At 47.0% G+C, this 13,503-nt stretch overlaps 1 protein-coding gene across 1 annotated transcript in view; it reads left to right on the forward strand.

The window, feature by feature from the left end:
* arhgap39 (Rho GTPase activating protein 39) overlaps positions 1–13,503 on the forward strand; it is a gene marked incomplete at both ends in the record, with an annotated part of 45,228 nt that overhangs the window by 14,380 nt on the left and 17,345 nt on the right. The window contains 3 exons of the mRNA XM_080536595.1: positions 8,314–9,625; positions 12,951–13,115; positions 13,295–13,480. Coding sequence (XP_080392721.1) covers positions 8,314–9,625; positions 12,951–13,115; positions 13,295–13,480 — 1,663 coding nt within the window. The remainder of the gene's footprint in view (positions 1–8,313; positions 9,626–12,950; positions 13,116–13,294; positions 13,481–13,503) is intronic.

A 13,503-nucleotide genomic window follows, 5' to 3' on the forward strand; every position in this document is an offset into this window, starting at 1 on the left:
GCACCCAACCCGAATCTGGCGATATGGACGATTTTAGACGCTTTTTAGGGGTGCTTGAGTATCCCTAAATTTCATCTCAGCACGACCTAAAAAAGAATAATCATTATTATTATTATTATTATTATTTTCTGAAATCATTCTAGCCCAATTACAGTCATGATGTTACACACTCCGGTCCAGTAGCCTACATACACGCACCTCGTTGGTCCGCAAGTAGTCTCGCGCTTCGCCCGGAGAATAATTTTTTAGCGCGCGAGTGTATGTGTGAGAGAGAGAGAGAGAGAGAGAGAGAGAGAGAGAGAGAGAGAGAGAGAGAGAGAGAGAGAGAGAGAGAGAGAGAGACAGATGAAGTAAGAAGTCAGCAGATGAAAGTAAGCAAAGTAAGTAACCGTAGCAAATATAATTTCTGAATTTCTGACAGAAAAGATTGGTTCAAATTGTTCGGTATTATTGTGACTTAACTAGAAAGTGTCTGATTGTAGTTCCAAGGTGACTAGAAAGTGTCTAGTTCCATTGTGTGAATAGTGTTAACGAACTAGCAAGCTAGCTAGCTAGCTAGCTCAGAGGTGATTAGTAATAATAGATGGTAGTAGTAATAATACAATATGTCTTATTCTGCTAGAATTGGGCTTTATGGTAATAAAATACAATAAAAAAGTGGATTGAAGCATTGGAACAAACCCTCACTCATTGGAAATGTTTTTCCATAGATGGACATAAGATTGTTTTTCAGGTGAGAGAGTCAAGTCAAAATGACATTATCTGACTGCATTGCCCACAGCAACCCAATATACAATTAGAATGATGTTATAAATTGATATGGATCAATTTATACCTCTTATTAGATTATACATATTCTGGTTGTTATGTTTGCCTTTCGGTGGACAGCAAAAGAGGGAGAGAGGAGGATAGAGAGGGAGAGGAGGAGGAGAGAGAGCAGGATGGAGTCAGCACACCAAAGAGACAGCAAGAACCAGGTGAGAAAGTGGACAGGTAGTCAAGACCACAAGTAGCTTTGAGAACCTATGGTTCTGGTGCAGCACCCTCAGCACCCCCCTTCATTACTTGTAATAGGATGTAATAAACGTTTGACACACATGGCAATAAAAAAACATGAATCTTGAATTAGCAAAACATTTTTGCTATTTAAACATGTCAGCATGTCATCACTGACAGATGACAGGTAGATAATGAAAGGTAGTAAAAAAAACTGACTTGCAGACTTTTTAACCAGACCCTGTCACATATGTTTGTGTGTGATTGTCAGTGCAAAGAGGGAGAGAGGAGGATGGAGATGAGAGAGAGAGAGAGAGAGAGGGAGAGAGGAGGATGGAGATGAGAGAGAGAGAGAGAGAGAGAGAGAGAGAGAGAGAGAGAGAGAGAGAGAGAGAGAGAGGCTTGTTTCGGATCCGCTTTTCCTTGTTTCACGTCAGGGTGATGCCTCAATAAGTGGTTCCGTAGATTTGTGGTGTTTCCACTAAATTTAACCTCCACTGCGCACAGCTTGCATATGGCTTTGCTTTTGTCCTGCTCATCTCTATCGTCATAATTTTTACATCCAAAATGCACCCAGACATCTGCCTTTAAGCCTGGTCGTTGCGTGAGATATGATAAATTCTTGTAGCGCGAGATCTGGCCACGAGATCTCGTTCCTAACACCAGGGGAGCCACCCCTCCTAAATTTCGTTGTTTGGTACCTGTACTGTAGCAATGACAATAAAGTCCATTCATTCATTCATTCAAGCTGCAAGCAGAAATAATAATTTAAAAAAAAAATAAAAGAAAGATCGATCTCGGGATTTATGAATCGATAATCGCTCATTCAATGAAGATCGATTCAGAATCGGGAAATCGATTTTTTTTTTACCCAGCCCTAATTCCCTCTGTCACTGTATCCCTCTACTCACTGTATCCCTCTGTCACTGTATCCCTCTACTCACTGTATCCCTCTACTCACTGTATCCCTCTGTCACTGTAACTCTCTGTTCACTGTATCCCTCTGTCACTGTATCCCTCTACTCACTGTACCCCTCTACTCACTGTTAGGGCTGGGTATCGCCACTGATTTCCCAAAACGATTAGATTCCGATTCACAGCTTTCGATTCGATTCACGATTCGATTCGATTCGATTCCGATTCGATTTAGTTACAATATCAATTTTCCTTGAATATGAAGAGATTCTCAGAACTAATGCTATAAATGGTTCAAGGAACCCTATAACATGTAGCATTGTTAAACATATCAATGTTTACATTAAGAATTGACTCCAAAGCAGTTACATGAATGTACTTCTTATTGGAACATAAATGAACATCATTGACCAACATTTTGCTAAATCAGACACTACAAAAAGTGCTTTTTAACGTGCTTTACTGCAGCCAGTGTAAATAAAGGGGCTACAAACATAGCCTATCGGTAAACAAGACATCACATATCCCTCAGGACTGTCTCAAATAGCTTATTTGCATAATATATATATATATATATATATACAAAATAAAAATGTGCAAAACTCAAACGAAAATAGTGCAATAGATGAGGGTATTTTGGGGAACAAAAAAACACATTGTAAACCATAATGTCCATGAAACTAAAGCCCTTCATTACTGCTTTCTCACTTTTTGGAGATTGGAAGATTTTATTCAGGAATAAACATAATTGGAAAATCAATGATTATTAAAATACTGTAGTATACAGTAACAATAAGTTAGTGGAAACACCACAAATCTACGGAACCACTTATTGAGGCATCACCCTGACGTGAAACATGGAAAATAGGATCCGAAACAAGCCTCGCTGATAAAGTGGCAAGTGATTGTCAGGTACGAGTCCATTGCTCTGGATGTCCAGCTGTCACACGTTATGGCAACTCTCTCTGCTGGCTGGAGTGAAGTTGCGATGTCACGTTTCACCTGCGCGGACATGTCTGGGACTATCACTTCACTCAACTGTTTGCGTGTCGGTAACACGTAGCGTGGTTCTAGTACACTGACGACGCTGTAGTAATTTGTTGGGCACGCGGAGAATTTGATTGTAATTTGCAACCAAACGTCTTTATCAGCGAGGCTTGTTTCGGATCCACTTTTCCATGTTTCACGTCAGGGTGATGCCTCAATAAGTGGTTCCGTAGATTTGTGGTGTTTCCACTAAATTTAACCTCCACTGTGCACAGCTTGCATATGGCTTTGCTTTTGTCCTGCTCATCTCTATCGTCATAATTTTTACATCCAAAATGCACCCAGACATCTGCCTTTAAGCCTGGTCGTTGCGTGAGATATGATAAATTCTTGTAGCGCGAGATCTGGCCACGAGATCTCGTTGCGGGTTGAAGCTGCAACCAAAAAACAAAAACAAAAACCCCATGAAAGATCGATCTCGGGATTTATGAATCGATAATCGCTCATTCAATGAAGATCGATTCAGAATCGGGAAATCGATTTTTTAACCCAGCCCTACTCACTGTATCCTTCTACTCACTGTATCCCTCTGTTCACTGTATCCCTCTACTCACTGTATCCCTCTACTCACTGTATCCTTCTACTCACTGTACCCCTCTGTTCACTGTATCCCTCTACTCACTGTATCCTTCTACTCACTGTATCCCTCTGTTCTTATCACTAAGTCACTCCATCACCATCAAGGGGGTGGAAGTCGAGAGGGTGGACTCCTACAGGTACCTGGGAGTACAAATTAATAACAAACTGGACTGGACTGACAACACCGAGGCTCTTCTCAGGAAAGGGCAGAGCAGACTGTTTTTCCTGAGAAGGCTGAGGTCTTTCGGTGTCTGCAACAAGCTGCTGCAAATGTTTTACCAGTCGGTGGTTGCCAGCGTTCTGTTCTTCGCCGTGGCCTGCTGGGGTGGAAACATCTGTGCCAGGGATGCTGCGAAGCTAAACAAACTGGTGAAGAAGGCCAGCTCTGTGGTGGGGACCGGGCTGGACAGCCTAGAGGTGGTGGCAGAACAGAGGATGGGGAAAAAACTGGCGGCCATGCTGGCCAATCCCTCCCACCCGATGTACTGCGAGCTGGCAGGGATGAGGAGCAAGTTCAGCCACAGATTTGTTCTCCCCCGTCAAAGTACAAAAAGATTTGGACAGTCCTTTATTCCAGCTGCACTCCGACTCTACAACCAGGCCCTGCAGGGTGGGGGAGACCTGGAGATGGAACTTTTGGAACTTTTTACTTATTGAGCCTGCACTGTTTTATGTTTTTTATTGAATGTTTTTTCTGTTTTCTGTACTGAATGTTTTCTGCCCTAACTGAGCTGTTTGACAACAAAATTTCCCCAATGGGGACAATAAAGGTTTTCAATCAATCAATCAATGTTCACTGTATCCCTCTACTCACTGTATCCTTCTACTCACTGTATCCCTCTGTTCACTGTATCCCTCTACTCACTGTATCCCTCTGTCACTGTATCCCTCTGTCACTGTATCCCTCTGTCACTGTATCCCTCTGTTCACTGTATCCCTCTACTCAATGTATCCCTCTGCTCACTGTATCCCTCTACTCACTGTATCCCTCTGTCACTGTATCCTTCTACTCACTGTATCCCTCTGCTCACTGTATCCCTCTGTTCACTGTATCCCTCTGTCACTGTATCCCTCTACTCACTGTATCCCTCTGTCACTGTATCCTTCTACTCACTGTATCTTCTACTCACTGTATCCCACTGCTCACTGTATCCCTCTGTTCACTGTATCCCTCTGTCACTGTATCCTTCTACTCACTGTATCCTTCTACTCACTGTATCCTTCTGTTCACTGTATCCCTCTGTCACTGTATCCCTCTGTTCATTGTATCCCTCTACTCACTGTATCCCTCTGCTCACTGTATCCCTCTACTCACTGTATCCCTCTGCTCACTGTATCCCTCTACTCACTGTATCCCTCTGCTCACTGTATCCCTCTACTCACTGCATCCCTCTGTCACTGTATCCCTCTGTCACTGTATCCCTCTGTTCACTGTATCCCTCTGTCACTGTATCCCTCTGTCACTGTATCCCTCTGTTCACTGTATCCCTCTACTCACTGTATCCCTCTGCTCACTGTATCCCTCTACTCACTGTATCCCTCTGCTCACTGTATCCCTCTGTCACTGTATCCTTCTACTCACTGTATCCCTCTACTCACTGTATCCCTCTGTTCACTGTATCCCTCTGTCACTGTATCCCTCTGCTCACTGTATCCCTCTGTTCACTGTATCCCTCTGCTCACTGTATCCCTCTGCTCACTGTATCCCTCTGTCACTGTATTCCCCTGTCACTGTATCCCTCTGTTCACTGTATCCCTCTGCTCACTGTATCCCTCTGCCAGTAAAGCCAGAATTGAACCCTTCTTTTCCTCACTCAAAAACTTTTGGCATGGTCAATAGTTATTTCTTTATTCCAATGACTTCTGAGGTAATACTAGCATTGTTTTTGCCATCCAGCTGGTCCTATTGCAAGAGAATAGTGACGACCACAGCAGTGGTTTTTATACTTTTCCTTTAAAATGTTTCCTTTGTTAAATAAGATTCAGTTCAGGTGATCACCTAATCAGTACCTGAGTAAGAATGAGGTGTGCCTGAGTTGGAATTCAACACACACTGGAATGGAATGGCTGCCATACATTGATACAGTGATGCTGAGAGTGGTCTCTTCATCTGGATGACAATGGTGGTACGGGTGTGTGGGATATTTTCTTGGCACAAATCTTCAGCAACTGCATGAAGCTATAATGTCAATATGGACCAAAATCTCAGAGGAATATTTCCAGCACCTTGGTGAATCTCTGCCACGAAGAATGAAGGCAGTTCTGAAGGCAAAAGAGGGGCTCCAACCCGGTACTAGCAAGGTGAGCCTAATGAAGTGCCCGGTGACTGTATATATACACACACTCACTGAGCACTAGGAACACTATACTTTATTTTAGGGGGCAGTCCCACTCATATTTTTCATTTTATTGGACAGATATGTAGTGAAGACAGACAGGAAAGTAAGGAGGAGAAGGGAGAGAGGTCATGTCAGAAGGGCATGGGCCTATTTCGAACCCATACCGACATGGGCATATGTGTGCACTGTAGACCGTGGTGCTAGACCACTGGACCACCCCAGGCCACAGGAACACTATACTAATACTGGATAGGGCCTCCCTTTGCTCTCAAAACAGCCTCAATTCTTCGTGCCATTGATTCCACAAAATGTTGGAAACATTCCTCTGAGATTCTGGTCCATGTTGACATGATGGCATCACACAACTCCTGCCGATTTTTCAGGTGCACTTTCAAGCTATGAATCTCCTGTTCTACCACATGCCAAAGGTGTTCTATTGGATTCAGATCTGGTGACTGGGAAGGCCACTGAAGAACACTGAACTCATTATCATGTTCATGAGATGACTTTTGCTTTGTGACAGGGTGCATTATCATGCTGGATGTAGCCATTAGAAGATGGGTACATTGTGGCCATGAAGGGATGCACATGGTCAGCAACAATACACAAATAGGCTGTAGCATTCAAGCAATGATTGATTGGTAAGGGGGCCCAAAGTTTGCCAATAAAACATCTCCCCAAGAGAATCCCTGGTGTACAGGTGTTCCTAATAAAGTCTCAGTGAGTGTATATAAGATGTGTGTGTGTGTGTGTGTGTGTGTGTGTGTGTGTGTGTGTGTGTCCTGCATTGATGAACAGATCCATAATGTATGTGTGGGAGGCCAGGTCTCACAGCCGTCTGGATGGAGATGCAGAGGGGTGTCATACTGCAGCTGTCAAGCTGCCCTTACCTGAAACACACACGCACACACACACACACACAGATTTGATGGAATGTGTACAAACTCAGATGTGTACAAACTTCTTAGTCAGATGTTTTCAGTGTCCGTTTCATCACATGATTTTACACAACAATGCTGGCCGCCAATTAGTTTGTGATATACAGTATGTGATGTAAGTGGTCATTGCAGCAGGGCCCCCTGGCTAGAGCCACACCCAGTTATACACATGTAGAGAGAACCAGGGCTTCATATGGTACACACACACACAGCTGTGTGTATACGTATAGTAGGCAACATGCGTAATTGGTGTTCTAATGAAAGACCTCAATAGTCCCACTACTGTAGAAAGACTCATAATACAACAGAGATAGAGAGGGAGAGGGGGATGAGATTAGCCTAAGAAGATAGAAGGATAGATTGAGAGGGTTAGCGGAGAGAGAGAGAGGGACTGAGCAAGGGAAAAGTGTTGTGGGGAGAGAGAGATACAGAGAGAGATACAAGAGGGAGAGAATGTGTAAATTGATTTGAAGGTCGAATGGCCATGAATAATTTATGGCGAGGGAAGAGGAGGAACAATGTTCACTTTGTAGTGTGTTTCAAGAGAGGGGGGTGGGGGTTGGGGGTGGGGGGGAGAAGAAATAGACAGACAAGATGGAAGTAATAGACAGACAAGGTGAGTGAGAATGATGAAAAAGGCTGGGGGTGATCAGGAGAGATGAGAAAAGAAGAGGTGGAGAGAGAGAATGAGGAGAGAGAGCGATATAGTGGTTTTGTGACCACTGGCTCTGTAGCACAGTGTGGGCCAGCCCAACAGAGCCCAGTAATCCTTAATCCTACCCCATCAGAACACACACACTCACACACACACACTCATTGCCCTCCCCAGTATTCAGCCCTGGCCTTGGGGATCAAAGCGTGGAGCCATTGAAGGCTAGGGTGGCCATGGCTGCAATCGATTTCACACCTCACTCCCTCTCTCTTTGTCTCTCCCTAGCCCTCCATCTCTCTCCCCTCTGTCCCACCTCATCATTTATTTCTCTCACAGTAGCTCTCTCTCTGCTGTTGGTAGTTTTTCAGGAAAACATTGGGTACATTGTGTGGAACAGTTTATAGGTTACCTCAAATAACGTACTGCAATAATAGAGTGGTTGTCCTGCCAGGGTGAGGTGGTGGTAACAGTATCTCCAGCAGGCAGGTCCAGATGCTACTGGAGCCCCTCCCTCGGTGACTGACTGACAGCCACATCTGCGTGGAGTAGGCCTCTCAATCACATCTGTGACGGTTCCAACCGCTAGCTCACTGACTGGGAATGTCCAGCAGTGGTTGACCTCTGACCCCGCAGTGTATTTCTGTGTTTAAAAAAAGTCATCCAGAGGTTTGCATCTCTACATAGTGCTCCAGCTATAGCAGTTTTAAAGTACAGCGTCACTTGACACATCCCTATCACTTTGTCTCCTATACCAAATATTATAGTGAAGTTGATCTCTCTTCCTCCCCCCCCCCATCTCTCTCTTTCTTTCTTTCCCTCTCTCTCTCTCTCTCTCTCTCTCTCTCAGGACCTCTCCGTTCAGATGGAACACTGGTACTAAGGAGCGCATGCTGATCAAGGTGACAGACAGAGAACCCAGCTTCCTCTCCCACCAGGGGAACGGCTACTCCCCCTGTGACCCCCCCACCCCCGCCACTCCCTCAGGGGGGGGCACGGCCTCCCGCATCCGCCGCTCATCTGGGGGCAACCCCCCCTCCGAGCCCGACGGCTCTCCCATCGTCTACGTCGATCGGCGCCAGTCCCCCTTCCTCAAACGGGCCGAGCTGGGCGGGACCGGGACCCACCGGCGCTCCTCGGCGGACTCCCAGCCCCCCTCCCCCCGGTACGCCTACGAGCCCCCCCTCTATGAGGAGCCCCCCTCAGAGTATCAGCCCCCACCGATCTACGAGGAGCCGCCCACAGACATGCACGGCGGCGGCGACCCCTCTTTGTACGGCACAGGCAAGTCCCCAGCCCGCAAACCCTCCACGCCCCTCTACCACTCGCCCAAGCAGAGCCACTCACCCTATGGCCAGCTGGTGCTGACCCGGCAGAAGTGTCCTGAGAAGACCCAGAGCCTGGAGTACAGCCCCGCAGGGAAGGAGTACGTCAAACAGCTGGTGTACGTGGAGCAGTCCTCCGTCAGCCCGCGCTTCAAGACGGCCGACCGCCTGCTGCGCTACGGCACCTCCACGGGGGGGTACGGGGGCTCCTACGGGGGCTCCTACACCCTGCAGCACAGCCAGTCTCTGATCCGGGACCCCCGGCTACTGCTGGACTACAGTGGCGAGGGGGGCGAGGGGGGCCAGCGGCTGCTCTACGAAGACTCCATGTCCTGGAGCTCCAGCCAGCACCACTCTCTCTCCTCGGGCGGGGGGGGCGGCGGCGGCGGCTTCTCCCCCGGAGGGAACCGCAAACGCAAGACCCGCAAGCCCTCCCTGCCGCAGGAGCTGGGCCGCTGCGGGGGGGGGACGGAGGGAGGCGAGAGGGAGGCGGCGGGCGGCACGCTGTCGGAGGCCGTGCTGGCCCAGGCCCGGCTGGCGTGGGAGGCCCAGCAGGTCATGAAGCAGAGGAGCAGCTGGGACTCGGCCCAGGGAGGGGGGGGCGCGCAGGGGGGGGCCTCCAAGGACGGGTACGAGAGCGACGGGGCGTTGCCCCTCCCTCTGCCCGGCCCCGTGGTGCGAGCGTTCAGCGAGGACGAGGCGCTGGCCCAGAGCGACGGGCACCACTGGAGACGCAGCACCTTCGACAGGCTGGGCTTCCCTCAGCTGCTGCTGGAGAAGAGCCTCTCTGTACAGACCAACCTGGCCTCGCCCGAGCCCTTCCTACACCCCTCACAGGTACACACACACACACACACACACACATACACACCCATACACACACAGCACATCCTCTCAGTGTAGACCAGCTAGGCTCTTGTGCTCATATTCTCTCTCACACAGACACGGCCTGCCATAGGGCCATGAATGTTTCATGGTGTGCAGATGATTATTTTAAGAGTCTTGGCTGAGATGGGCTGAGGTTGGCTTATGTAATATCCATACCGCTGCTAGTGCCACCGCGGCTGCACAGACGTCTATCATAGGCCTTCACAGACATCTATCATAGGCCTTCACAGACATCTATCATAGGCCTGCACAGACATCTATCATAGGCCTTCACAGACATCTATCATAGGCCTTCACAGACATCTATCATAGGCCTGCACAGACATCTATCATAGGCCTTCACAGACATCTATCATAGGCCTTCACAGACATCTATCATAGGCCTTCACAGACATTTATCATAGGCCTTTCACAGACATCTATCATAGGCCTTCACAGACATCTATCATAGGCCTTTCACACCGGCAAGGCTGCGTGCCGGTTCCGGTTACCGTTCTGGAGTCTCAGAACCCTGGTGCTTTCTGGCGAACCAGCCCGCGTTCATACCAGTTTAAGCTGAACCATCAACGTTGGGTGACGAAGGGGGGCGGGATAAACCAAAATGCCACAACAAGACGGCAGCTTGGACTTCGCTGGAAATGATGATAATATATTTTACTACAGTATCTGAAATAAACACTATTTTGTATAACAAAATTAACAATTTTGTATAACAAAAGACAAACACTTTCTAAACACGTTCTCTTACTAGCCAGCTACTCGTTACTAGAATAGAAATGGCCACGAAGTTCACGTTCGCGCATGTGTGTGTTTGTTTACATGTTGTCTCCTGCTCGTCTTCACAGCCTAGACTATGACACACCCACTGACGACGTCACGGTTCTATTCTGCTTTTCAGGTTCCGAACCAATTACATTTTCGGTCTGAATACGCCAGCCGGTTCAAAATGAGGTTTGGGAATGAGGTTTGCCTTTGCCAGTGTGAAAGGCCTATCAGTTAGAACTGGGCTGGATGTACTAGACAGACCTACTATACATACACACACACACACACACACCCTGACGCACATATGGCCAGAGACACACACGGGCTCCCATGGTGCCCCAGCCCTGCGTGCTGCTGGGATGGGAGAGGGCAGCAGTCCTGGGGGGGGGTGAAGAGAAGAGGGGGAGCAAGAGAGGGGGGGGGGGTGAGACACTGGATGGAATTAGTAGCCAATTTCTTCTGCTTCTCCTCCTCCCCATCCCATCATCTTATCCCTCCACTTATCTCTCTCTCCTCACACACTCTCTCTCTCTCTCTCTCTCTCTCTCATTATTGCCAACACCACATAACACTCTCTTTGTAACACACGCGCACACACACACGCACACACTCCTTTGTTCGCCTGATGGTAGCTTATTTAGTGACAAGCCAGCATGCTCACCATGGTGCAAACTGCCCTCACATAAGAGAAATCTGCCTCCATCAAAAACTACCAGACAAAGAGAGGGGGTAGAAGAGGGGGTGGAGGTGGAGTGGGGGGGGGGGGCGGGGAAGTGATGAGGAGTAGTGGAAGATAGGCCTGAAAATGCTTACAAAGGAATAAATAGTGCTGAACACAGACCACTGGAACTCTGGTGGAGAGTAAGAACGAAAAAAGACCTGAAGGATATGGATGTCTGTGAAGGACTCTATGGAACCAATGTTACGGTCTCCATGTAACCTGAAGGGACTCCCTGTGACTTCAATAGTGACTCTATGTTAGCTCATTCTTTGTAACATTTACTTTGTCTTACGGCTAAACTGTACCAACACCGTTACAGCATCATAACATCTCCGTACCGTGAGTAGGAATCAGAAGTCAATGGCAGTAAACGAGAACAGAAAATTCAGTGTTTTCAAATGTTAACAAGTGAGATATTTCTCTTTGCATATAAACGTACATCACCTCAATAGGAAAACAACATTTGTCATCACGTTGTAGCAGAAAGAAGTGAATTTCGTCTCCCATTGAGAGACCGGAGGTCTGTTTTTTTTAATAATCTATCTGAGATACAGCTATGCTGACGTACTCTAAGAAGAGGCTTTACAGCCAGGTCGAGTATGCTTCCATTCATGCCCTTTAGGACGACCATTGGTCTAGCACCACGTTAGAATTATAAGGTTCCATCTCCATTTTTGGTCAAAATGTATTTTCTTACATAATCTGATCCATTAGGTGTTTATTGCCTGTGTGGTGTTGTTTTTTTTATGTTGAAATGTTTTAGTTAGTAATTAATAAAATACAAAGGTTCCATCTCACAGAACATAATGGAATGTAAAAACTTTGACGCTCAATATCTCTGAACTACCCTAAACGGAGATAGAACCTTATAATTCTAAGCTCACGACATGTAGGCATGGGTTCAAATCCAGCCCATGCCCTCTCCTCCTTACTTTCCTATCTCTTTCCACTGTCTCTATCCAATACAAAATATAATAGTGGGACTGCCCCTCTCAGACAAATAACTGCCCCCAATAAAATATAATGCTGCTAAAATTTGACATGGTTAACTTTAGGATATTTGTTTTCTTTGGTAAGCTTTAAGAACAAAGACATGGGGCCAGTTTCACAGACAAGGCTTAAGCCTAATCCTGGACTAAAAAGCATCTTCAATGGAGATTTTACATTGAAAGTGTGATTTAGTCCAGGAGTAGGCTTAAGCCTTGTCTGTGAAACCGGCCCATGGAGTACTAATCATAAGTCCCATCATCAGCAACTATACAGTTGAGTCATTCCTACATGAAAACACAGCAGGTGATTGAGACAACTGTTTGGCGAGACCAACCGTGCGAGGCCTCTTGCCTACCCAGCCAATCAGTTTCCTTATGCTAATCCGCTCACCTTTACGGTCATTGTGGGTAATTGCTGTGTGCTGGTGGGATGGTAAGGGAGCGCTTAAGGTTAGATTAGAGAGGCAGGGAATGCATTTAACCATGGCAACTACACTATAGGAATACCACAGGGCAGAAAGGTTCTGTCTTCTCTCATGTACATGTACCCCATCACACACACATACTTCAGATGAGGAGAATGTAATCATTATGTTAAAGAGAAACAAAACATCTGTTTGTCTCATTACTTTCTCTCTCTCTCTCTCTCTTTGAATATCTCCTTACTCTTCACACCATATTCTCTGCTGCCTATGTTTGTCTCTCTCCTTTGCTTCCCTTTTTTCTTTAAGTATGTCTCTCTACTGCGGCAATGACGCAAAGTTCAAATAGCTCTCTGTCCCTCTTTCTCTATCTTCAGTCGGAGGATCTCGGAGCGTGTGCTCAGTTCGAAGCGAGTCGAAACGCCCGGAACATGATGCCCAGCGCCAGCTGCGGCGTTTTCCCAGAATTCACCCTGCGTAAGCCCTCGTCCGAGACCGACATTGAGAACTGGGCATCCAAACACTTCAACAAACACACACAGGTACGAAACACAAATAAATACACACACATGAATACGAATACAAACTCTCTCACACTAACACAACCTAAGTAATCTGTCTCTCACACCTAGATAGATATTGTTCAACCTCTAAACAATCAGACAATGGTCATAATGATCTAGTATAAAGTATATCACCCTCTAACCCCTCCATTCTCCAGGGTCTGTTCCGGCGTAAGGTGTCTATCGCTAACATGCTGGCCTGGAGCAGTGAGCCAATCAAGAAGCCCATGATTGTGACCTCAGACCGGATGGTAAAGAAGGAGGCGGTGGAGATCTTTAGGCTGATCCAGACCTACATGGGAGACCGCCGGGCCAAGACCGACCCCCTCACCGTGGCCTTGGAGGTCTGCCCGCTGATCACGTGGCT

The sequence above is a fragment of the Nansenia antarctica genome (genome assembly GCF_963989245.1).
Source record: "Nansenia antarctica genome assembly, chromosome: 7".
Classification (NCBI taxonomy): domain Eukaryota; kingdom Metazoa; phylum Chordata; class Actinopteri; order Argentiniformes; family Microstomatidae; genus Nansenia; species Nansenia antarctica.